This window comes from Phyllobates terribilis, unplaced genomic scaffold (genome assembly GCF_046119375.1).
Source record: "Phyllobates terribilis strain yellow unplaced genomic scaffold, ASM4611937v1 Scaffold_4__5_contigs__length_816908805, whole genome shotgun sequence".
Lineage (NCBI taxonomy): Eukaryota > Metazoa > Chordata > Amphibia > Anura > Dendrobatidae > Phyllobates > Phyllobates terribilis.
The window spans coordinates 172520687-172543602 of NW_027362764.1; the positions used below are offsets into that span (position 1 = coordinate 172520687).

At 48.1% G+C, this 22916-nt stretch overlaps 1 protein-coding gene across 2 annotated transcripts in view; it reads left to right on the plus strand.

The window, feature by feature from the left end:
- Positions 1-22916, plus strand: part of GALNT15 (polypeptide N-acetylgalactosaminyltransferase 15) — a 109940-nt gene that overhangs the window by 73456 nt on the left and 13568 nt on the right. For both annotated transcript variants that reach the window (XM_073677939.1, XM_073677940.1), the window contains 3 exons: positions 1393-1524; positions 10448-10543; positions 12739-12867. In XM_073677939.1, the coding sequence (XP_073534040.1) occupies positions 1393-1524; positions 10448-10543; positions 12739-12867 (357 nt within the window). The remainder of the gene's footprint in view (positions 1-1392; positions 1525-10447; positions 10544-12738; positions 12868-22916) is intronic.

Here is a 22916-nt window from a genome sequence, read left to right on the forward strand (position 1 = left end):
AAGAAAAAAAAAAGAGACATGACCTACTTTGATCTGTGTTGCGGATCAAACTCGTCAAAGCAAGTCAATGGCCATGTTAAAAATAAGAAAGGATAGCACACAGTTGTTTTCCATGCGCTGTCCCTATTTTATTGTTTAATAGGTAGAAATAAAAAAAACGGTGTGAGGCTGTGTGCCCACGATGCGTTTTTTAAGCGTTTCCGAAGTGGCAAAACCGCTGCAGAAACACTTAAAAACGCATGGTAGAAGGCCTGCCATGTTCCCCAATGATAATCCGCATGTGCCGTGCACATGCTGCGGAAATTTCCGCTGCGGATTATCATTGCGGAAAAAAAACGCAGCACTACCAATTATTTTGTGGAAACGCTGCGTTTTCGCCGCCATTGAAGCGCATGGATTATGCATCACTGCATATGTAGATGTGCATTCCATGCGTTTCAATGTGCGGATGGTACCCGGGTGTGGAGGACAGGAGACTCTCCTCTGGACCCGGGTACCATAGAACCTGTAAAAAAAAGAATAAAATCAAAAATAAATATTATATTTACCTTCTGATGGCCCCCGGTGCGCTCGTCCTCCCTTGCCGGCAGATCGCGGTGGACTGAAGGACCTGGGCTGATGTCATAGTCATGTGACGGCATGTCCTTCAGTGTACCGCGATCTGCCGGCAAGGGAGGACGGAGCGAAGCAAGACTGCGGAGGCCATCAGGAGGTAAGTATAGATTGATTTTTTTATTTTTAACCATTCTTTACGGTCACACTGTATAAATCCATGCAGGCTGCATGGATTTATATAGTGTGACCAAGTTGACAAGCACTTTACAAGTGATGCTAAAATCGCTTGGAAAGTGCTTGACAACCCGCATGCAGAAAAGCACATCCGCATGTCCCTGGCAGGAAAAACGCATGTACAGTCCGTATGCGTTTTTTTCTGCCAGGGAGATGCAGAAACGCTCAGGAAAAATCTGGAGCATTTCTGCATCTTGGGCACATAGCTTTAAACTGGCGTTACAGTTCATACATAGTTCTGCAAGTGCCTGAGCTTAAGTCTCCCGTTAGTCTTTGCTTGTTGACTGTCTGCACATAGCTTGTTAGGAAAGTATAGCCAAATTATGTGACACTGACATCTGGGTTCCTAAAGCAATGCCAGACACAGCAATATATTTTCCACAACTACTTGGTCAGATTTATTAAGCAAATCAATAAAAAAGAAGTATAGTTTACACCAAAATTAATAGTCAAAAATCTCTAGGAATTTAAATGAGGATGAATCTGTCCCATCCTAGTAAAGTATCTGGGATAAGCAACATTTCAGAACAGATAATGAAATTTTACTTTTCGTCTATCCTGTGTCAGTATCTGGAATTACAACATATTTTCTTTCTGCCTTAGATAGAGATAAGTGATGTTACTGAGCTGAAACAACTCCGCATGAGATTGGGATGTAAAGGATTCACGTGGTTTTTATCCAATATTGATCCTGCTATGAGCACTACGTTTCCAGTTCTCGAGTCAACAGGACAAGTAATAAATATTAATTAAGAATGAAACAGTTTTGTTAGTTTGGAATAGTTTTGTAAATGTATATAAACGCTGCCCTTCCGTATACGGCAGCAGCGACTACACATTGAGGGCTCGCTCACACAAGAGTATAAATTGGATGAGTGCAATCCGATTAAAAATTGGATTGCACTCAGACCAATGTTATACTCTGGGGCACATACAAAAAAGAAAACGGCACAACAACTTGTTTTTCTTCATAATTTATCCAATAACATTTCATCCAGTATATATATATGTGGCGCCCCTGAGGGTTCAGTCGCCACAGAGGTACTGCACCTCACCTAGAGGTGTGGTGTCTCCTTCTCTCAGGTAAGGAGGGAGTGCTGCCCGGAACCCCAACACCTGCATCCAACACAACACTACTCCAGGCTGGCTGGAAGGGCAAGATGCATGTGCACAGTGCCTGTCCCTGGCTGGAGTGGGGGGAACCCAAAGGTAGGGGGAACCAGTAGTGGGTGTGGGTGGAGGAAGCAGTTTAGGGGAGCACAATAGAACGAGGTATTTAAAGGGAGGCCATCTTAGGGTGGCAGGTCAGAACAGATCAGGAGAGAGTGAAGATAGTCTGGGAGCAGAGTCTCCTTAGGAGCTCTGCCCCACGAGTAGGGCCTAGTGCTAGAGGCCCAGGAGGGAAGCAGAGGAGGAAGGCCTCCGGTTTATTGAAGGGATCCCAGGGGGTACAGAGAGTGCAGGATGGCACCCGTACGCCCCGAATTTGTCAGAAGACAGAGGGATCAGTCCGCAAGAAGGGGACCGGCCCCTGGACCAGCCGTGTTACTTCAGGTCTCGGCTGGAAAAAACTGAGGCTTCTGGCTTTTATAGTTCAGTTGCCAAAGCCTCATTCTAATCACCGTGAGGGTCAAGCAGGTCCGGGAACTCCAGTTAGACAGGAGGGACTTCAGAGCACCCGAGCAGGACTGTGAGTGGGGAAGCGCAGGGCAGGAGAGAGAAGACCCAGCGTGAAGTCGGTCTAGAGAGGAACATAAGAAAGCGGGGTTGCGTCAAGTGCTCCCAACCCACCTGAGGAAGAGCTGAACCCCCGGTCTGGTGAACGCAGCACGACGTGGGAGTCTGGCACCCGCGCAGTGTATCAGTGGAACGTACATGAGAACTGTGAGTAAAGACTCGGATGACTGCACCGCACTGCCTCCGTCCATTATTTCAGCTGCGTCATCTTTCCCCCTGCACTACAACGCCCAGCACAACCAACAATATCTACACTGCCCTGGAGCTAGCTCTTCCTGTGGAGAGCCACACCATCCCTGCTGCCGTAACATCAGCTTCAGAGGACTGCTCCGCAGCGGCGGCTCCCTTTAGCCGCATTCCACAGGTGGCGTCACAAACTTTCTAAATCCCTTATAAATAGAAAACCCCCCTTTTTATTGACCGCCCTGGGTCACGGACCGGGCCAGCTACCGTGATATCCCCCACCAGCATCCATAGGCCCGGCTGCCAAGTACCCCATGGCTCTGGGGGCGAGTCATATACAAGTAATAGGAATTACTTTGCAGTATATTCAGCACTGTGAACAAATCATCCAGACCCCGGTACGGACTTGAGCAAGCTTCTGACTTGCAGACAGATCCTGGGTGTGGGTGATCCCTGTGCAGACTTGCACTTCCATAGATTAAGCAGGAGAGCAGAGACACTGATTGAAGATAAAGAAATCACACTTGCGGCGAAATTTCGCAAGACCTCCCCCTTTCTCAAGCCTCAGGAAAGGGGAGAAAGGCTTGAGAAAGGGGGAGTTCCACTGAAAAATTGCCACAGGTATGTTTCCCTTGCTGTCGGTCAGTATCTCTGCTCTCCTGCTCAATCTATGGAAGTGCAAGTCTGCACAGGGATCACCCACACCCAGGATCTGTCTGCAAGTCGGAAGTTTTCTCAAGCCTGCACTGCAGTCTGGATGATTTGTTCACAGTAGTGAATATACTGCAAAGTTATTCCTATTACATATATATATATATATATATATATATATATATATATATACACACACACACACACACACTGCTCAAAAAAAAATAAAGGGAACACTCAAATAACACATCCTAGATCTGAATGAATGAAATATTCTCATTGAATACTTTGTTCTGCACAAAGTTGAATGTGCTGACAACAAAATCACACAAAAATCATCAATGGAAATCAAATTTATTAACTAATGGAGGCCTGGATTTGGAGTCACCCCCAAAATTAAAGTGGAAAAACACACTACAGGCTGATCCAACTTTGATGTAATGTCCTTAAAACAAGTCAAAATGAGTCTCAGTATTGTGTGTGGCCTCCACGTGCCTGTATGACCTCCCTACAACACCTGGGCATTCTCCTGATGAGGTTGCGGATGGTCTCCTGTGGGATCTCCACCCAGACCTGGACTAAAGCATCCGCCAACTCCTGGACAGTCTGTGGTGCAACGTGACGTTGGTGGATGGAGAGAGACATGATGTCCCAGATGTACCCAATCGGATTCAGGTCTGGGGAACGGGCGGGCCAGTCCATAGCTTCAATGCCTTCATCTTGCATGAAATGCTTCCACACTCCAGCCACATGAGGTCTGGCATTGTCATGCATTAGGAGGAACCCAGGGCCCACCGCACCAGCATATGGTCTCACAAGGGGTCTGAGGATCTCATCTCAGTACCTAATGGCAGTCAGGCTACCTCTGGCGAGCACATGGAGGGCTGTGCGGCCCTCCAAAGAAATGCCACCCCACACCATTACTGACCCACTGCCAAACCGGTCATGCTGAAGGATGTTGCAGGCAGCAGATCACTCTCCACGGCGTCTCCAGACTCTGTCACGTCTGTCACATGTGCTCAGTGTGAACCTGCTTTCATCTGTGAAGAGCACAGGGCGCCAGGGGCGACTTTGCCAATCCTGGTGATCTGTGGCAAATGCCAAGCGTCCTGCACGGGGTTGGGCTGTGAGCACAACACCCATCTGTGGACGTCGGGCCCTCATACCACCCTCATTGAGTCGGTTTCTAACCATTTGTGCAGACACATGCACATTTGTGGCCTGTTGGAGGTCATTTTGAAGGGCTCTTGCAGTGCTCCTCCTGTTCCTCCTTGCACAAAGGCGGAGGTAGTGGTCCTGCTGCTGGGTTGTTGCCCTCCTACGGCCCCATCCATGTCTCCTGGTGTACTGGCCTGTCTCTTGGTAGCGCCTCCAGCCTCTGGACACTACGCTGACAGACACAGCAAACCTTGTTGCCACAGCTCGAAGTGATGTGCCATCCTGGATGAGCTGCACTACCTGTGGGTTGTAGAGTCTGTCTCATGCTACCACGAGTGTGAAAGCGTGACCAAAACATCAGCCAGAAAGCATTGGTACTGAGATGTGGTCTGTGGTCCCCACCTGCAGAACCACTTCTTTATTGAGTGTGTCTTGATAATTGCCAATAATTTCCATCTATTGTCTATTCCATTTGCACAACAGCATATGAAATTGATTGTCAATCAGTGTTGCTTCCTAAGTGGACAGTTTGATTTCACAGAAGTTTGATTTACTTGGAGTTATATTCTGTTGTTTAAGTGTTACCTTTATTTTTTTGAGCAGTGTATATGACTCGCCCCCTGGGCCGTGGGGCACTCGGAACCGGGCAATAGGGAGACGATGGGGGTAGTAGTGGTGACCCGGTCCCGTGGCTCAGGGTGGTCAGACCAGTGGCAGTCTTTTAGATGTTTTAGATAATGTCCGACTACGCCACCCATGGATTGCGGTTATTAGGAACCGCCGCTGCAGGGCAGACTGCTGGGGCCAATGATGTATGCAGCTGGGATTGTGCGACTCCCCACGGGAAGAGTGCGGCCCCAGGGCAGTTTAGTGGATGGTGGGAGTGATGGTGGTGAGAGTCCCAGTACCGGTAGTGCCGGAGGAGCGAAAAAGCACACAGACAACGTACTGCAGTCCAGGGTCTTTACTCACGGTTAATATCCAAGTCACTTCAGCTGGCAATGACTGCCCGAGCCGTGCTGCGTCCACCAAGTGAGGGGCTCGGTCAACTCCCAGGCATAGTATGGCTCAGGACCCCCTTCAATCCTTCCTCTGGCCTGCCTCACCAGTGACCCACTTTTGTCCAGCTACCGTGGACTTGTGCGGTTAAACGTGGGCCCCGTCCTCCGCTGTCCTATATGGTGCCTTCCTAGCAGGTTTAATGAGGTGTCGCACCAATGAATGATCACGACGTCCGGTCTTTGGCTGAGGGTAGTTTCTCCTCCACCAACTTGGGATCCGGCACCCTTAATCTGCCTGACCCTTCACCCTGTATTCTCGTGGGTTCTTAGGGTCCCTTCTACCTTCTTGTTCCTGAGCCCTTCTGTTTCTCTGTCTCTCCTCCTTCTTTCCTGTTCCTTCTTCTCCTCCCTTCTCGTGGAGCTGGGCTGAGGTGACACCACAGCTCCCCTTCACCTCCTCCTCGGCCTCTCACTAGGCCCTCCTGGAGTAGAGCTTCTACAGAGCCTCTACTCCCTGTCTTCTCCTCTCTGGACAGAACCTAGATCTAAGATGGTGCCCACCTTTTATACCTCCCTCTGACCATGAGCCCAGGTGACCAGCAACCAATGGGCTTCTTCCTACGCTCAGGAACCAACCCCTATCTGCCCCTACAGCACTGGGTATTCCACCCCCCTCCCCACTCCAGACAGGGACATAGTCGGTCGTGCCTGCACTTCTGTCTAGTGAGAGCACCGTTGAGCTGTCCTTCGGAAATGGGGTGTGTGTGCTGTATGCAGCTAACTGAGCCCTGGTCCATACTCCATCCTTACCCGGGAGTGGAATATCACACCTCTGGCAGAGGTGCAATACCCCTGTAGCGGCCGAACCCTCGGGGCGCTACAAATATACTGGATGAAATATTTTTGGATGAATTATGAAGAAAAACAACTTGTGCCGTTTTCTGTTTTGTATGGACTATAGCCAGTTGGTGGGAGCAAATGCTATACAGCTATATTATAGGTGTGGGACTTTAGTATTAAATATCACCTCTGGCACAGGTGCAATACCCCTGTAGCGGCCAAACCCTCGGGGCGCTACATTCCCCCCTGGTAAATCACAGCACGTCCTCGGGCTGGAAACGAGCAAAAACAGTTAATTACAGGACATGCAAAAACTTTTTAAAACTTTTCACATTTAGAAACGGACGACACAGTTCAGTTCCCTTTATGGGACACATTTTTCTTTTCACTAGACATTATAAAAACATTTTCAATACTTCCGGAACTCTTTTGTATAAAACACCTTATAAAACTCTTGCATTATCACCTAGCAGCATATAAAACTTTCTTATGTCAAACATTTTTAAGTAAAGCACATTCTTAGATTCTTGGGTCATGGCCGCGGTGCAACTTGCGACCAGGTGTTCTTTCTTCTTAAAGGTGCAACAGTCCAGTAAACTTGTCTTGAGGTAGACGTTGCAGTCTTTTTATAAAACCAGTAGGGGGCGCTTTAGGAAGCGCAACTATATGCAAGGGATTGGCCGTTCCCAGTCCTCGGCTGGTTGAAAAGGGGGGATGGCTGCTCAAAGTACTCAGCCTGTTAAAGGGAAGAGGGATGGCTGCTCTCAGTCCTCAGCCAAGTTACCTAGGGGATAGGGCAACAGTCAAACAGTCCTATATCAGTCCCAGCTGGGACCACACTCAATTTGAAACAGTCCCAAACAGTTCCTTTGTACCCTGACGGGTAACTATTTACACATATGCTTGGCTACTTACTAGTAGCGGTGTCTTCCAGATGATCCTTCCTCCTCATACAGTTCTTCAGACCCGTCCAGGTCCTCTTGGCTTTCCTCACAGTCATAGTGCCGCAGTTCTTCCTCTGTGAGTCGATGGACATGGAGGGCGTACGGTCCTTTTGCGCCTGGGGAGTTCAGGCCTTGCGACCGGGCCTGGAGCGGGCCACTTCTTACCGCGCCCGGGGTCAGAGGACACGACGGGGGGCGTGGTTCAGCGACTGTGCTCGTGGCTTGCGGCCTAGGTGTTTGCGGCGGGCGCGTGGAAGCTGCAGCGGCTCCCGGGACTTCTGGCTCCACGGCGGGATCCAGAGGTAAGGCTACGGTGTCAGGACCCGGGGCAGGGGCGTCCGCCTTAATTGCCTCTTCTGCAGCGTCGTCCTCGGCTTCCATTCTGTTTTCACCGCCCTCGGAGGCAGGCGTGCTGCTGGATGCCGGTGGCGCCTCCTGCTGCTGGATCACGGCCCGCCAGGCCATCTCTTCCTTCCACCGGGCAATCACGTCCCGCCGCGCTCGGACCATTCTCCGGTCCAGCTCCTCCAGCGCAGCCCGCACATACTCGGGGTCTTCCTTGGGGAGGTGTGCTAGCAGCTCCGTGAAGCTGCATGGGGATTCGGCCTGCAGCAGGCCACGTGACAGGGCGCTGGAGCTGGTTCCTGTCTCTATCTCTGGGTGCGGCCTGGTGAGACTGATCCAGACCACCCCCTGCCCCACAGTTTTCTTCTCTTCCCACCCCCATTGGGGGTGGTCCCGGGGAAACTTGGTAACGATCACTTTCAGGGGCAGCCCCCCCACTTTGATGGACATCTCCACAGCCGCGCTCATGGCTGTTGGGGGCGGGCTCCTTCTTTGGCGCCATTCTGGGACCTGGCCCACGATGGGAGGCGGCCTCCTGTGGTCTTTTGGCGCGCACATTATGGCGCTCGTTCTTCTGGGGCGGGCGCCATCTTTAGTACAGTGAAACAGTCTCTTTTCAGGCGCGCAGTACCCGTTGTTAGCGGGCACGAAATCCTGCCAACTACGCCAAAGCTGACTCGCCCCCTGGGCCGTGGGGCACTCGGAACCGGGCAATAGGGAGACGATGGGGGTAGTAGTGGCGACCCGGTCCCGTGGCTCAGGGTGGTCAGACCAGTGGCAGTCTTTTAGATGTTTTAGATAATGTCCGACTACGCCACCCGTGGATTGCGGTTATTAGGAACCGCCGCTGCAGGGCAGACCGCTGGGGCCGATGATGTATGCAGCTGGGATGGTGCGACTCCCCACGGGAAGAGCGCGGCCCTAGGGCAGTGTAGTGGATGGTGGGAGTGATGGTGGTGAGAGTCCCAGTACCGGTAAAGCCGGAGGAGCGAAAAAGCACACAGACAACGTACTGCAGTCCAGGGTCTTTACTCACGGTTAATATCCAAGTCACTTCAGCTGGCAATGACTGCCCGAGCCGTGCTGCGTCCACCAGGTGAGGGGCTCGGTCAACTCCCAGGCAGCTCAGGAGTATGGCTCAGGACCCCCTTCAATCCTTCCTCTGGCCTGCCTCACCAGTGACCCACTTTTGTCCAGCTACCGCGGACTTGTGCGGTTAAACGTGGGCCCCGTCCTCCGCTGTCCTATATGGTGCCTTCCTAGCAGGTTTGATGAGGTGTCGCACCAATGAATGATCACGATGTCCGGTCTTTGGCTGAGGGTAGTTTCTCCTCCACCAACTTGGGATCCGGCACCCTTAATCTGCCTGACCCTTCACCCTGTATTCTCGTGGGTTCTTAGGGTCCCTTCTACCTTCTTGTTTCTGAGCCCTTCTGTTTCTCTGTCTCTCCTCCTTCTTTCCTGTTCCTTCTTCTCCTCTCTTCTCGTGGGGCTGGGCTGAGGTGACACCACAGCTCCCCTTCACCTCCTCCTCGGCCTCTCACTAGGCCCTCCTGGAGTAGAGCTCCTACAGAGCCTCTACTCCCTGTCTTCTCCTCTCTGGACAGAACCTAGATCTAAGATGGTGCCCACCTTTTATACCTCCCTCTGACCATGAGCCCAGGTGACCAGCAACCAATGGGCTCCTTCCTATGCTCAGGAACCAACCCCTATCTTCCCCTACAGCACTGGGTATTCCACCCCCCCTCCCCACTCCAGACAGGGACATGGTCGTGCCTGCACTTCTGTCTAGTGGGAGCACCGTTGAGCTGTCCCTCGGAAATGGGGTGTGTGTGCTGCATGCAGCTAACTGAGCCCTGGTCCATACTCCATCCTTACCCGGGAGTGGAATATCACACCTCTGGCAGAGGTGCAATACCCCTGTAGCGGCCGAACCCTCGGGGCGCTACAAATATACTGGATGAAATATTTTTGGATGAATTATGAAGAAAAACAACTTGTGCCGTTTTCTGTTTTGTATGGACTATAGCCAGTTGGTGGGAACAACTGCTATACAGCTATATTATAGGTGTGGGACTTTAGTATTAAATAAGCCACTTTTTAAAATTTTGGAATACTGTGGGGCACTTCAGATCTGCGATTTTATTCTCATGTAGATTCGGCATGAGGAAGCATTCACAGTGTGCTGCGAGTGCATCCAAGAATTGGACCTTGTGCGCCCATACAAGTCTATGGGTAAGTGTGAAACATCGGACTGTACTCGGAGGGCATCAGAGTGCAGTCCGATTACCGCTGACGCAAGCAACGAAGGAGATGGAGAAATTACTTTCTCCATCTACTCCACACCTGTGCTGCGATTCTCTCATGCTAGAGAATCGGAGCACAGTACACTGACACTCAGCTCAAACTCTGACAGAGTTTGAGCCGAGTGTCATTTGTATAATTGGCCCAATTCTATTGCACGAGAGAACATGGCTCGTGTAACTCCGGCCTGAATTGCATTGCAGTTCAGTTCAACATGTCTCCATCAGGTGGCTACCGGAGCTTAAGACAGTTGATCAGAAGGAGTACTGGATGCAGGACCCTCACTGATCTGACATTGATGATCCATCCAAAGGATAGGTCATTACTATCTTCTGATTGGAAAACCACTTCAACGCCATCTTTTTTTTTTTTTAAGTTTTTACAAAATTAACATAAATAACAAAACCATAAGACACATTTAAATATCAAAACGTGTGTAATGATAAACATGGAGAATTCCCATTTGGTTAACTCCATCTTTTTAACTTTTAACAGCTTTTAAATTCAGATGCTGGACAGTGTGTGCAGTATTCCTATAATGGAAGCAATCAGCTGGTAGAGCTTTCCCATTGTGAGGACAAAGTGAATCAGGTAATTTTCCTTTGTGTCTTTCAAACCTTCATTTTGTAGGCAGCAAGATAAAAATAAAGGGTAATTGTGCTTTCAAATAACTTTTTAGAATAAGCTGTCCTGCATGTGTACATGAGAAATAACACCATTTCTGTTCATTATGTGACTATCCTGCATTCTCACCTGTTTTCCCTTCTATATGCTCTATCTGTAATTTGCAGTCCAATGGGAGGACATGATCTGCAGTGATCTTTACCATAGACAGCACAGTACAAAGAGAAAAAGGCCAGCCCTTCATTCACTTATAGCTCACAGAGACAAGCTGCAGCAACATGGAATATATTCTGCAGCAGAGCTGAGATGTTTTGATCTGAATCAAGCTCTAATGTAAAACACTTGTTATAAAACTCTGCACCATATTTTTCTGCCTCATTCTCTATTCTCTGTTCCCTTCCCTTCTGGTCACTCCTCCTACTTACTACCCCACACCATAGAGGATATTGGTTTATGTCATATGATCCCTGCAGTCCATCTTCTCTGAGCAATATAGACTTGAGCTGATTTTTCACAGTGGATAGTGAGTTCAGGAGGTAGAGAAGTTTCTTGTTGTCACGGCGGTAACTTGCATGCCTTCTCAGCTCCGCTCTACTCATCGTGGTCACCGCACAGCTCCTCCTCATGTCAGGCTGTCTCGCTAATTTTGCCTCTTGCGGCACTCCTTAGCACTTCTGCATTTGCAAGTGGTTTACAATTAGCTTTAGGCAGGCGAGATCGATCTCTGCAGGAATTTAACCCTGCTGTGTCCTGCAGAGATTAGGTTCCCCGGCCTAGTCCGTGCCAGAAGGTTCTATATTTGGCAGCTCCTCCCACCATTCTCTGCCCGAATGTTAGTTCCTAGCCTGCTAATACTGTTTATGCATAGTTTTGTATTCTGTCTCCCGTTATCGACCTGGCCTGTTTACCCCTTCTGTTTACCTTCTCCATCCCTGACTCCGGCTTTGTCCTGTGAATCCGTGCTGTGCTGCCAGCCCTGACCTTCTGACTATGCCTCTGTCTCACCCTCCTGTACCTCGTACCTGCGCCTCTGACCCTTCGGTCAGCTGCTGCAGTCTCAGGGACTGCCCTGGATTGGTACCTGGTGTCTATCGGCAGCCGAGTCTATCCTCAACATCAGAAGCCCTAGTGAAGACCGAGTAAACACTTAGTCACATTCCTCCTGGGTAAGCGCAACCCGTGTCGCGGGTGGTCCACACCCACCAGTGTTACACTTGTAACTGTGGAAAGAAGCTACACTGTAAGATACACTACAAAGTTTCTTAAAGGCACCTGTACTATTGATTTATGCAAAATTTGTTGAAAGTAAAGTTCTAGTTTAAATCAAATCTATCAATAAATTCATCAAACTATTTTTCACAAATAATCTAACTCACAGCCTGTTTTCATTTGCTTAAAAGGTTGTTCCCAGCACTGAATGTATCACCTATCCACCGGATAGGTGAAAATCTGTAGATCAGTGTGGGTTCCAACAGTTAAATCTCCACCAATCCAGAGAACAGGGATCTGAAATGCTTTATCGAAATTAAATGTTGTCTATGTTGGCACTACATATACAGTAGACTGCCAGAGACTGCCCGGTGCTGTACTCACCTGCAGTATTCCAGTAGAAAATGAACAGAGGGATAGCGTGCAAGCACAATCATCTCCCCATTCAGATGGGGCATGTCAGAACCATGCTTTCTGGGTTGGTGGTGGTCCAACTGCTGCGATAGTCTGTAACATTAAATTTTGGTTTTTAGCAATTTAAGCAATGTATTCTGACATAAAAAAAAATAAAATATATTTTCTCACCATGACAAGAGATTGAAAAACAAGCAGAATCAAAATCTGGCTTTTAATTTTAGATCACATGGGGAAATCAGTCCCAAATATACCATTAATTAATAATATCCACAAGAAATCAGATTTAATTTTCTGCAGAGACACTACATTATGTACAATAAATGTAGATTTTAAAATGTAACTTTTTTTACTTTGCGATATAATCTGTGCCAGCGCAAAGCTTGCTAAGCAACCTAGATGGAAAATAATAAACCCTTCTTTTTATACCCCCCACTCATCACACTATATGCTCCAGCACTTTATTATGTTTGAGTATAAATAATACTGGAATTCACATGTTTTAATTGTTTATCAATTTACAAATGTTTTTTTCCTAGGTACTGGTTTATTATGATAAGAAGTTGCAATTAAGAGCGTCAGAGTCTCTGTGTCTAGATGTAACAAATGAAAAGGTAGTCCTGAGAAACTGCTCCTTCAATGATCTTTCCACATGGGATTTTAATGAGGTACAAATATTGTTTAAATTATGTAGTATAAAAATAGTTTAAGTAATTGTTGAGTTAGGTCAGGTGCACAACTTATTTTTTCTCCTTAAACTTCCATTAGGATTTACGTTCATCTTAATAATAAAGGCCTTCAAAAAGCCACATGTGCAGCATGGAGTGACTTTTATTCAGTATTTGGCTTTCCAAATGAGGCCTTATTTTTGTTGCAGATCAAGGACTGAGATAATCAAGCATCTATTAAAGTTTTGCTTTTCCAAAGGATACTTCTTTGTTCTTTGATATAGGCATTAACACCTTACCAGTATGGCATTTTGGGAGTTGTGACTAGTGTTGAGCCACCCCCGTAGTGTTCGAGTTCGGTTCGGTTCGTCGAACACCCGTGTGTTTGCCGAACTGTTCGTCGAACTGTTCGTCGAACACCTTCGAACACCGTTAAAACCAATGGCAGGCAAACAAAAACACATAGAAACACATAGATAACACCTTCAAAGGTGTCCAAAAGCTGACAAACTGCTCAGACACAACTAACACATGGAAAAGTGACAAGTACATATAGTCATGCGAAAAGAAAAGAGGTGGAGGAGTAAAAGGAGGGGGAGACACAGATATAGGCATGTCATGCCCTTCTAAAATCCAAAAAGTGAGAAGCCGACACGGCCAGTCCGCTCCTGCCCGTGCCACCTCCGTGTCGCCGGGTTTGTGCCAGAGCCGCGGTGAACCCTGACGGCCAGCCCCCCTCTCCCAATACTGGTGCCTGTCCGCTGGTGGGTCGAGCGAGCCCCCCTGTGGTGGAGGCAGCTCTAAGCTTTTTAATTTAAATTGTCTCTGTAATTTGAATGAATACACTTTAAATCCATTTACAAGGATCTATTGGAGGGCAAGTCTCATGCCAGCAGCCGCGTAATTCCAGCTCCAGTAGCGTCCACTAAAGCTGCTGCAGTTAAAAAGCTTTTATAAGGATCGAGCTCGGCTGTCCACCGCAGGGCATCCTACTGCCAGTCCCAGCCCCTATGCCTTGGGGTGCCTCCTGATGCTCTTCACTGAGTATCCCGTGGTCCCGAAGCATTTCCTTTGAAAAAATTAAGTGTCCAAACTACAGGTGGTGTAGCTTGCTTAACAGCCGGGATAATCCGCTGACTAGCAGACACTGCTACTAGGCACAAAGTATTTCCTGGGCTAGATGCAGTTAAAAATTTGTAATTAGATACTCTCGTTGGATGCTGAGAAAGCATTCCATAGAGTCTCCTGGCACGCCATATATTATTCTCTTAAAAAGCTTGGGGTAGGGGTCTAGGGGATCCTTTTATAGCCAAAATCACGGCCCTGTATCGCAATACGTCACCTAGGCTGAAGATAAATGGAACTGTAGCACCCTGAGGGCTCGGTTGCTACAGAGGTATTGCACCTCACCCAGAGGTGTGATATCTCACTCTCAGGTAAGGATGGAGTGTGGATCAGGACCCAACACCTGCATGCATTACACCACATTGCCGTGGGGCAGGGCGACCAATATGCCCCTGAGATGGGCACGACAGTCCCTGTCCCTGGCTGGAGTGGGGGGAGGGAACACTGAGGAAGGGGAACCCTGTAGTGCAGGAGCAGGGAGGAAGCAGTTCCTGGGTGCATTGAGAAAGGAGTATAAAAGGTGGGCACCATCTTAGTTCAGTGCAGAGAAGTCTGAGCAGAAGTGACAGGGAGCAGGGGCTCTGCATGAGCTCTGCTCCGGAGGCAGGCCTAGTAGCAGAGGCCCAGGCCTGGAAGAGGGAGAAGGAAGGAAGAGGAGCGGAGAAGGCTCCAGGAACGAGGAATGAAGGGATCCCAGGGGTGCGGACGGGCGAGTCGCCACCGCACGCCCGAATCCACCTGCGTGGAGGGGTCAGGCCAAAGGGGGAGACCGGTCCCCGAAACTAGTGGAGGCAAGAAACGACCCTCAGCTAGAAACCGGAGGCTGTGACATTTTATGTGGCGCAGCCCCTCGCTACACCCGCTAGGAAGGCACCACATAGGGTCAGGGAAACTGGCGCCAAGTTTACCAAGAGGAGGCCCGAGGCAGCCGGACAGAAGGGTTGGTAAGAAAGGCCAGACAAAGGACACACAAAGGGGGTCCTGTGAAGCGCTGTAAAGTTATCTGGGAGTTGTCTGAGCCCCTCACCTGGTGAGCACAGTACGACGTGGGCAGCCGTTACCTGCAGACATGGTCTGGATAATAAGAACTGTGAGTAAAGGCCCTGGACTGCATCACTGACTCCGTGTCGTTACTGCTGCTGCCCTGCACCATCACCCCCATCCTCCGCATACACTGCCTTGAGGCTATACTCCTCCCGTGGGGAGTTATCCTACGCTCTGCTGCACCCACAACACCAGCCTCAGCGGTCTGCCCTGCAGCGGCGGTTCACTCTGACCGCAATCCACGGGTGGCGTAGTCGGACATTTAAACATCAAAACCACATAAATAGTTCCGCCACTGGTTTGACCGCCCTGAGCCACGGAACCGGGTCGCCGCCACGGAGACTACAACCACCAGCATCCTCCAAAAAGGGTCCGGCTCCGGGTGTCCCAAGGCCCAGGGGGTGCATCAGAACATTTTCATCACCTTTCACAATCACCAATGGGACAAGTCAGGGATGTCCTCTGTGCCCTCTCTTATACATCCTAGTGACGGAGCACCTGCTCTCATCAATTCGCCATAACCCCAATATTAGGTGGATTGAGGTGGGAGGCACCGAGTACAAGTGCTCTCTATTTGCTGATGATGTCCTAGTATATATCACTCAATCACATATATCCATCCATGCTGTTATGGCTGAAATAGATCACTTTGTTACATGGTCAAATTTTAAAATCAATGCAGCGAAGTCTGAGGCCCTCGATGTCTCCCTCCCCAAATCCATACAGGATTCCATCCAGTCCAACTTTCCCTTTGCCTGGTCCTCACAGGGTATCAAATACTTAGGAATTCCTATTCATAGAGACCTCTCTCATCTATGTTATCTTAATTTTGGGCCCTTTATTTAACAACTCCATACAGACCACGGTTGGCAAGTTAGAACTGTAAGATTCACTACGTGAACCACTGGTGTTTTGTGGAAAAGCACATGTACACTGTGTTCCAAATTATTATGCAAAAAGTGTTTAGGAGTGATAAGGGAAGAATTTGTTTGTTTGTCAGTTAAACTCAATGATGGTGATGTGTGTCAGGGCTCTTTATATCACTGTAAGCAATTGCAGACACCTGTGCTAATTAGTTTGGCAGGTGTGTCCAATGAAAGGCAAGACTATTTAAGAAGGCTGTCCCACATTATTAAGCAGCCTACATTTTCTGCCAAAATGGGAAAGAAAAAGGATGTGTCGGCTGCTGAGAAGCAACAAATTGTGGAGTGTTTAGGTCAAGGCATGACTACAATCAACATTGTGCGATGATCAGGATGAAGTGTCTTGGCAATCAAGAAGTATGTAGCTGATTCACAGTACAAAAGTGTGCGTGCTGATAAGGGCAAATTGAGGACTCTTTCCTACAGGCAATTACGTCAGGTTAAAAGAGCAGCAGCAAACAAGCCTTGTCATAGCAGCAGACAAGTTTTTGAAGCTGCTGGTGCCTCCAACGTCCCCCGAACAACAAGATGCAGGGTCCTTCAGAGGTTTGCAGCTGTGCGTAAGCCATCCTGTCGACCTCCTCTATCCACTTCACACAAGCAGAAACGGCTCCAGTGGGCCCAAACATTACATGAAGACTGATTTCAAAACTGTTTTGTTCACGGATGAGTGCCGTGCAACGCTCGATGGTCCAGATGGATGGAGTGGAGGATGGCTGGTTGATGGACACCCCACGCAAACACGGCTACAGCGCCAACAAGGAGGAGGTGGAGTAATGTTTTGGGCTGGAATCATGGGGAGAGAGATTGTCGGCCCCTTTAGGATCCCTGAAGGGGTAAAGATGAACTCCATAATGTATGTGGAGTTTCTCAAACAGCACTTCCTGCCATGGTTCAAGAAGAAGAACCGTGTATTCCACAGCAAGATCATTTTCATGCATGATAATGCACCATCTCATGCTGCACATAAAACATCTGCATCTCTGGCTGATATGGGCATAAAAGGGGACAAACTTATGGTGTGACCCCCATGCTCCCCTGACCTCAACCCCATTCAGAACCTCTGGAGCATCATCAAAAGGAGTGTCTATGATGGCAGGAGGCAGTTCACATCTAAGCAACAGCTCTGGGAGGGTATTCTGTCCTCATGCAAAACAATTGAAGCAGAAACCATCCAAAACCTGACAAATTCAATGGACGAGAGAGTTCAGAAGCTCCTTTCGAACAAGGGGTCCTATGTGAAAATGTAACATCACCTAGAATAAAGTTTTGAGTTGAAAACTGTTTGATTTCAGTTTCTAATAACCTGCTAATGCTTATAATTTCAAAAATGACCATTTTTTTGGTCTTTATTAAAATGAAAAGGTTGATCGAAAAGTTTGGGGGATCTAAGAGTGTGGCAACCCAGTAGTCAGGATTACTTCGAATTCTGACAATATGAGGGTCATGTTGCAGGTAGTGCAGCAAGAAGGCACTTATGTGTCTTGCGCATCTCGGAGCCCCAAAATTATTTTCCGGGCTAGATGCAGCTAAAAATTATTATTAATTTTAAATCTGGTGGAGCTTAGTATAGATGGCCTAATAGAATCAATGCTGCACACTGCTACAAAGCCCAAATTATTTTCCAGCCAAGGTACAGATAAACATGATTAGTAATTTTAAATCTGGTGGAGCTTAGTATAGATGGCCTAATAGAATCAGTACTGCACACTGCTACAAAGCCCAAATTATTTTCCAGCCAAGATACAGATAAACATGATTAGTAATTTTAAATCTGGTGGAGCTTATTATAGATGGCCTAATAGAATCAGTGCTGCACACTGCTACAAAGCCCAAATTATTTTCCAGCCAAGATACAGATAAAGATGATTAGTAATTTGAAAGCTTAAAACGGTTGGTGAGGTGATTTTAACCAATCATCAAGCTTTTACTCTCCCCAGGATGACACAGGGGTAGAAAAGTCGTTTCGGATCCATGATTTGTTCATCTTTATGAACGTGAGTCTGTCTACATTATCAGTGGAGAGCCGCGTGCGCTTATCTGTCAGCACACCACCAGCAGCGCTGAACACACGTTCAGACAGAACGCTGGCTGCGGGGCATGACAAGATCTCCAAGGCGTAAGTGGCTAGCTCTGGCCATTTATCCAGATTGGAAGCCCAAAAAGAGCAAGGGTCCAGTGACACAGTCATGGCTTCAATGTTTACTTGGAGATACTCCTGTACCATCGTCTCTAGGCGTTGACTATGTGTCAGACTTCTTGTCTCCTGTGGCCTTGCAAAGGATGGGCTAAAAAAGTGGTGAAATGATTCCGCAAAATTGATGTTACCAGCAGATACTGTGGTTCTGTTACGGTTTGAGTGCTGAACACTCGACGGTCCCACGGTTGGCAAGTTGGAACTGTGAGATTCACTACGTGCACCACTGGTGTTTTGTGGAAAAGCACATGTAAGATTCTGCAACAGTCTCTGCTGATACTCCTGCATGCGTGCATCCCTTTCTATGGCAGGAATAATTTCTGCAAATTTACTTTTGTACCGGGGATCTAACAGTGTGGCAACCCAGTAGTCAGGATTATTTCTAATTCTCACAATTCGAGGGTCATGTTGCAGGTAGTGCAGCAAGAAGGCACTCATGTGTGTTGCGCATCCAGGAGCACCAAGTCCCTGTTGTGTTGGTGGCGAGGTAACAATCATGCTTCCTTCCTCTGTCCTCTCCCCCCAACCTCACACAACAGAAATGTGATCAAGGTCTCCCTCATCTGATGAGTCTTCCATCAGTTCGTCCTCCACTTCTTCCTGGGCTCCTGCACCTTCCTCACTAGTTTGGCTGCTACCATACGCCCTGGTAAAACCATCTCCCCCACCCTCACATGCCTGCCGCCTTGGTGCTGCCGACTGTCTGGACCTTGCAGATGTTAGCCCTTCCGCATACAACTCCTCCTCCTCTACTTCCTCCACCTCCTCTTGTGCCACCACCTGACTCCGAATTCTGTTTAACATGTGCTCCAGCATGTAAATCCGTCATGCTGATAATGGCATCGTCAGCACTAAACATCTTCATTGCCATTTCAAAACTGTGCAGAAGGGTGCATAGGTCCCTGATCTGAGACCACTCCTCCAGCGTGATTTGCCCCACCTCTGGATCTCGTTGGCCCAGGCTATATGTCAGAACGTATTGCACCAGGGCTTGTCGGTGCTGCCACAGTCGCTGCAACATGTGCAGAGTTGAATTCCACCGGGTAGGCACATCGCATTTTAGCCGGTGAAGTGGCAGGCCCAACGACTTCTGTAGAGATGTAAGTCGCTGAGCTGCGGGATGCGAACGGCGGAAGTGAGCACACAGCGACCGTGCCCTCTGCAGAAGGCCATCTAGTCCGGGATAGTGGGCTAAAAATTGCTGGACAACCAGGTTCAACACGTGAGCCATACAAGGCACGTGTGTGACATTGCCCCGGCGAAGGGCCGCACCCAGGTTTGCAGCATTGTCGCACACGGCCTTCCCTGGTTTCAGGTCCAGTGGAGACAACCATTCATGAAATTGGTTCTCCAGAGCTGACCACAACTCCTCAGCTGTGTGACTCACATTTCCCAGACATTTCAAAGTAAAAACCGCCTGATGACGTTGAGCCCTACTGCCAGCATAGTAAGGAGGTGTGCAGGATCCCATCTGCGCAGTTAAAAAGCTTGTGGTATGACCAGACAGGCTTTGGGTGCAGGTGGAGGACCGAGAGGAGGTTGAGGAGGCAGAAGCAGTGGAGGAACTTTGAGATAAAGAGGATTGACGCACAACTCGTGGGGACGGCAAGACTTGGACAGCAGCCCCTTGTCCTGCTGTCACCATAGTTACCCAGTGCCCAGTCAGCGACATGTAACGCCCCTGTCCATGCCTACTCGTCCAAGTGTCTGTGGTGAAATGCACCCTGTCACACACAGAGTTTCTCAAAGAAGCGGTGATGTTGTGTGCGACATGCTGGTGGAGCGCAGGCACACCTTTCTTTGAGAAGTAGTGCCGACTGGGCATCTGGTACTGGGGCACTGCGACGGACATAAGGTCTCGAAAATCCTCTGTGTCCACCAGGCGGAAAGGCAGCATTTCTGTAGCCAAGAGCTTGCAGATGGTGAAATTCAACCTCTTAGCTTTCTCATGGCTAGGAGGAAATGGTCTTTTACTTGTCCACATCTGAGGGACCGAGGGCTGGCTATTGTGCTTAGACGGGGTTGATAAGGGTGTCCTCGGCAAACTGCCGGTCTGTGAGGAAGATGCAGGCGGACATGTTAGGTTGCCTTGATCCAAAGGTGGTGCTATCAATGTCGGACAGCGCTCAACACCAGCTGGTGTTACCACCTCCAAAGAAAATGATGACCTGCCAATCACGCTGGCTGTTGCGGGTAAAGAGGTGGCAGGTCTGCGCCCCAAAACAGGTGTGACTGCTGTCCCCCCAGTCACAGAGGATGAAGAGGCCGCGGATGCACAAGATATGGCAGACGGTGGTTGGCCCGGCCGGCTAGGCCGCATTGTAGCACAGTGAGCTTCTCACTGCAACTTATGCTTCATGTCCATGTGCCGGTTCATGCATGAAGTACTCAAACTATGTATTTTTTGGCCTCTACTTAGCTTTTTCTGACAAATGTTACAGATAACACGAGTTGGGTCATCTTTATCGATCTGAAAAAATGCCCAGGCTATGCAAGGTTTAGCACCCATGCGACCTGAAGAGCCACCACGACTTGTGGTGAGAGGCAGAGTTGTGTTTGAGGATGCAGTTGTTGACGTGCTTCCAGTACTACGTCTCTGTCCAGGAAGGCGCAACCTGACCTCGTCGTCACTAGCAACCTCCTCCACCTCCTCTGCTGACCTCATCTCTTGGCTGACTGTGGGTTGACAGTAAGTGGGATCTCCAACCTCATCATCATCACCCTGTGCGTTATCACACCCGTCGTCCTCAGAGCCAACCTGTTCCTGCCCTGACAAAAAACTAAAGTTGTCGCTCCAATCAGGTATTTGAGTCTCATCATCATCTTCCTCATTGTCTCCACCAACAGGAGTTACAGTTTGGGAATGAGGGTCTACATTATGGTCAGAACCTTCTGCGTCTGGTCCTGGATCCGACTCATAAAGATTCTGGGCATCAGTGCAGATCATTTCCTCGTCTGGATTCACAGAAGCGCTGGAGTCGACCTCTGATTCCCAGGCTATAGTATGAGTAAACAGCTCTGCAGACTCAACCATCTGTTCTACCTCATACTCAGACGGGCAGCTGGAGACTTGGGAGCTGTGAGGAAGCAAGTGCGATTGGGGTGACACCTTTGAGGACTGGAGTATTTGTGATGTTGAAGTTGATGTGGAGGAGAGCCCACTTAAAGGAACACTTGATATCCGTTGAAGCACCTGCTGTTTTTGTGACTCATCTGGAATTTGTAGCGATTGGCGTGGCCGTAAGAAAGGGATCTTATCACATTGTCCGCTAAAAGAAGTAGACATTTTAGTTTGGCTGGAAGATGGTCTTTCTTCTGCAGATGTTACTGTTGCTTTAACACCTACCCCACGGACACAACCTTTTTTCCCCTTCCCAACACGCCTATTCCCCTTTCCACCAGCAGCAGGCCTTTTTCCACTCATTTTGGTGGTTAACTAATTCACAACTCTGAAGTTGTTTGCACAAAAAAACAATGGATGGGAACCGAGCAGAGCTGAGTGGCCAAACTGTGGTATTAGGCCAAAACTATTGGCTGGGTTAGATGCAGAAAAAAATTATATTCAATTTGCAACCTGATGGAGGTCAGTATAGATGGACTAATAGAACAAGTCCCACACACAGCTAGAAGCCCAAATATTTTTTCAGAGGTAGATGCAGAAAAAAAATATATTCAGTTTGCAACCTGATGGAGGTCAGTATAGATGGACTAATAGAGAAAGTCCCACACACTGCTAGAAGGCCAAATATTTTTTCAGAGCTAGATGCAGATAAAAATTATTTTTAATTTGCAACCTGATGGAGGTCAGTATAGATGGACTAATAGAACAAGTCCCACACACTGCTAGAAGGCCAAATATTTTTTCAGAGCTAGATGCAGAAAAAAATTATATTCAGTTTGCAACCTGATGGAGGTCAGTATAGATGGACTAATAGAACAAGTCCCACACACTGCTAGAAGCCCAAATATTTTTTCAGAGCTGGATACAGAAAAAAATTATATTCAGTTTGCAACCTGATGCAGGTCAGTATAGATGGACTAATAGAACAAGTCCCACACACAGCTAGAAGCCCAAATATTTTTTCAGAGGTAGATGCAGAAAAAAATTATATTCAGTTTGCAACCTGATGGAGGTCAGTATAGATGGACTAATAGAACAAGTCCCACACACAGCTAGAAGCCCAAATATTTTTTCAGAGGTAGATGCAGAAAAAAAATATATTCAGTTTGCAACCTGATGGAGGTCAGTATAGATGGACTAATAGAGAAAGTTCCACACACTGCTAGAAGGCCAAATATTTTTTCAGAGCTAGATGCAGACAAAAAATTATTCTGAATTTGCAACGTGATGGAGGTCAGTATAGATGGACTAATAGAACAAGTCCCACACACTGCTAGAAGGCCAAATATTTTTTCAGAGCTAGATGCAGAAAAAAATTATATTCAGTTTGCAACCTGATGGAGGTCAGTATAGATGGACTAATAGAACAAGTCCCACACACTGCTAGAAGCCCAAATATTTTTTCAGAGCTAGATGCAGAAAAAAATTATATTCAATTTGCAACCTGATGGAGGTCAGTATAGATGGACTAATAGAGAAAGTCCCACACACTGCTAGAAGGCCAAATATTTTTTCAGAGCTAGATGCAGACAAAAAATTATTTTGAATTTGCAACCTGATGGAGGTCTGTATAGGTGGACTAATAGAACAAGTCCCACACACTGCTAGAAGGCCAAATATTTTTTCAGAGCTAGATGCA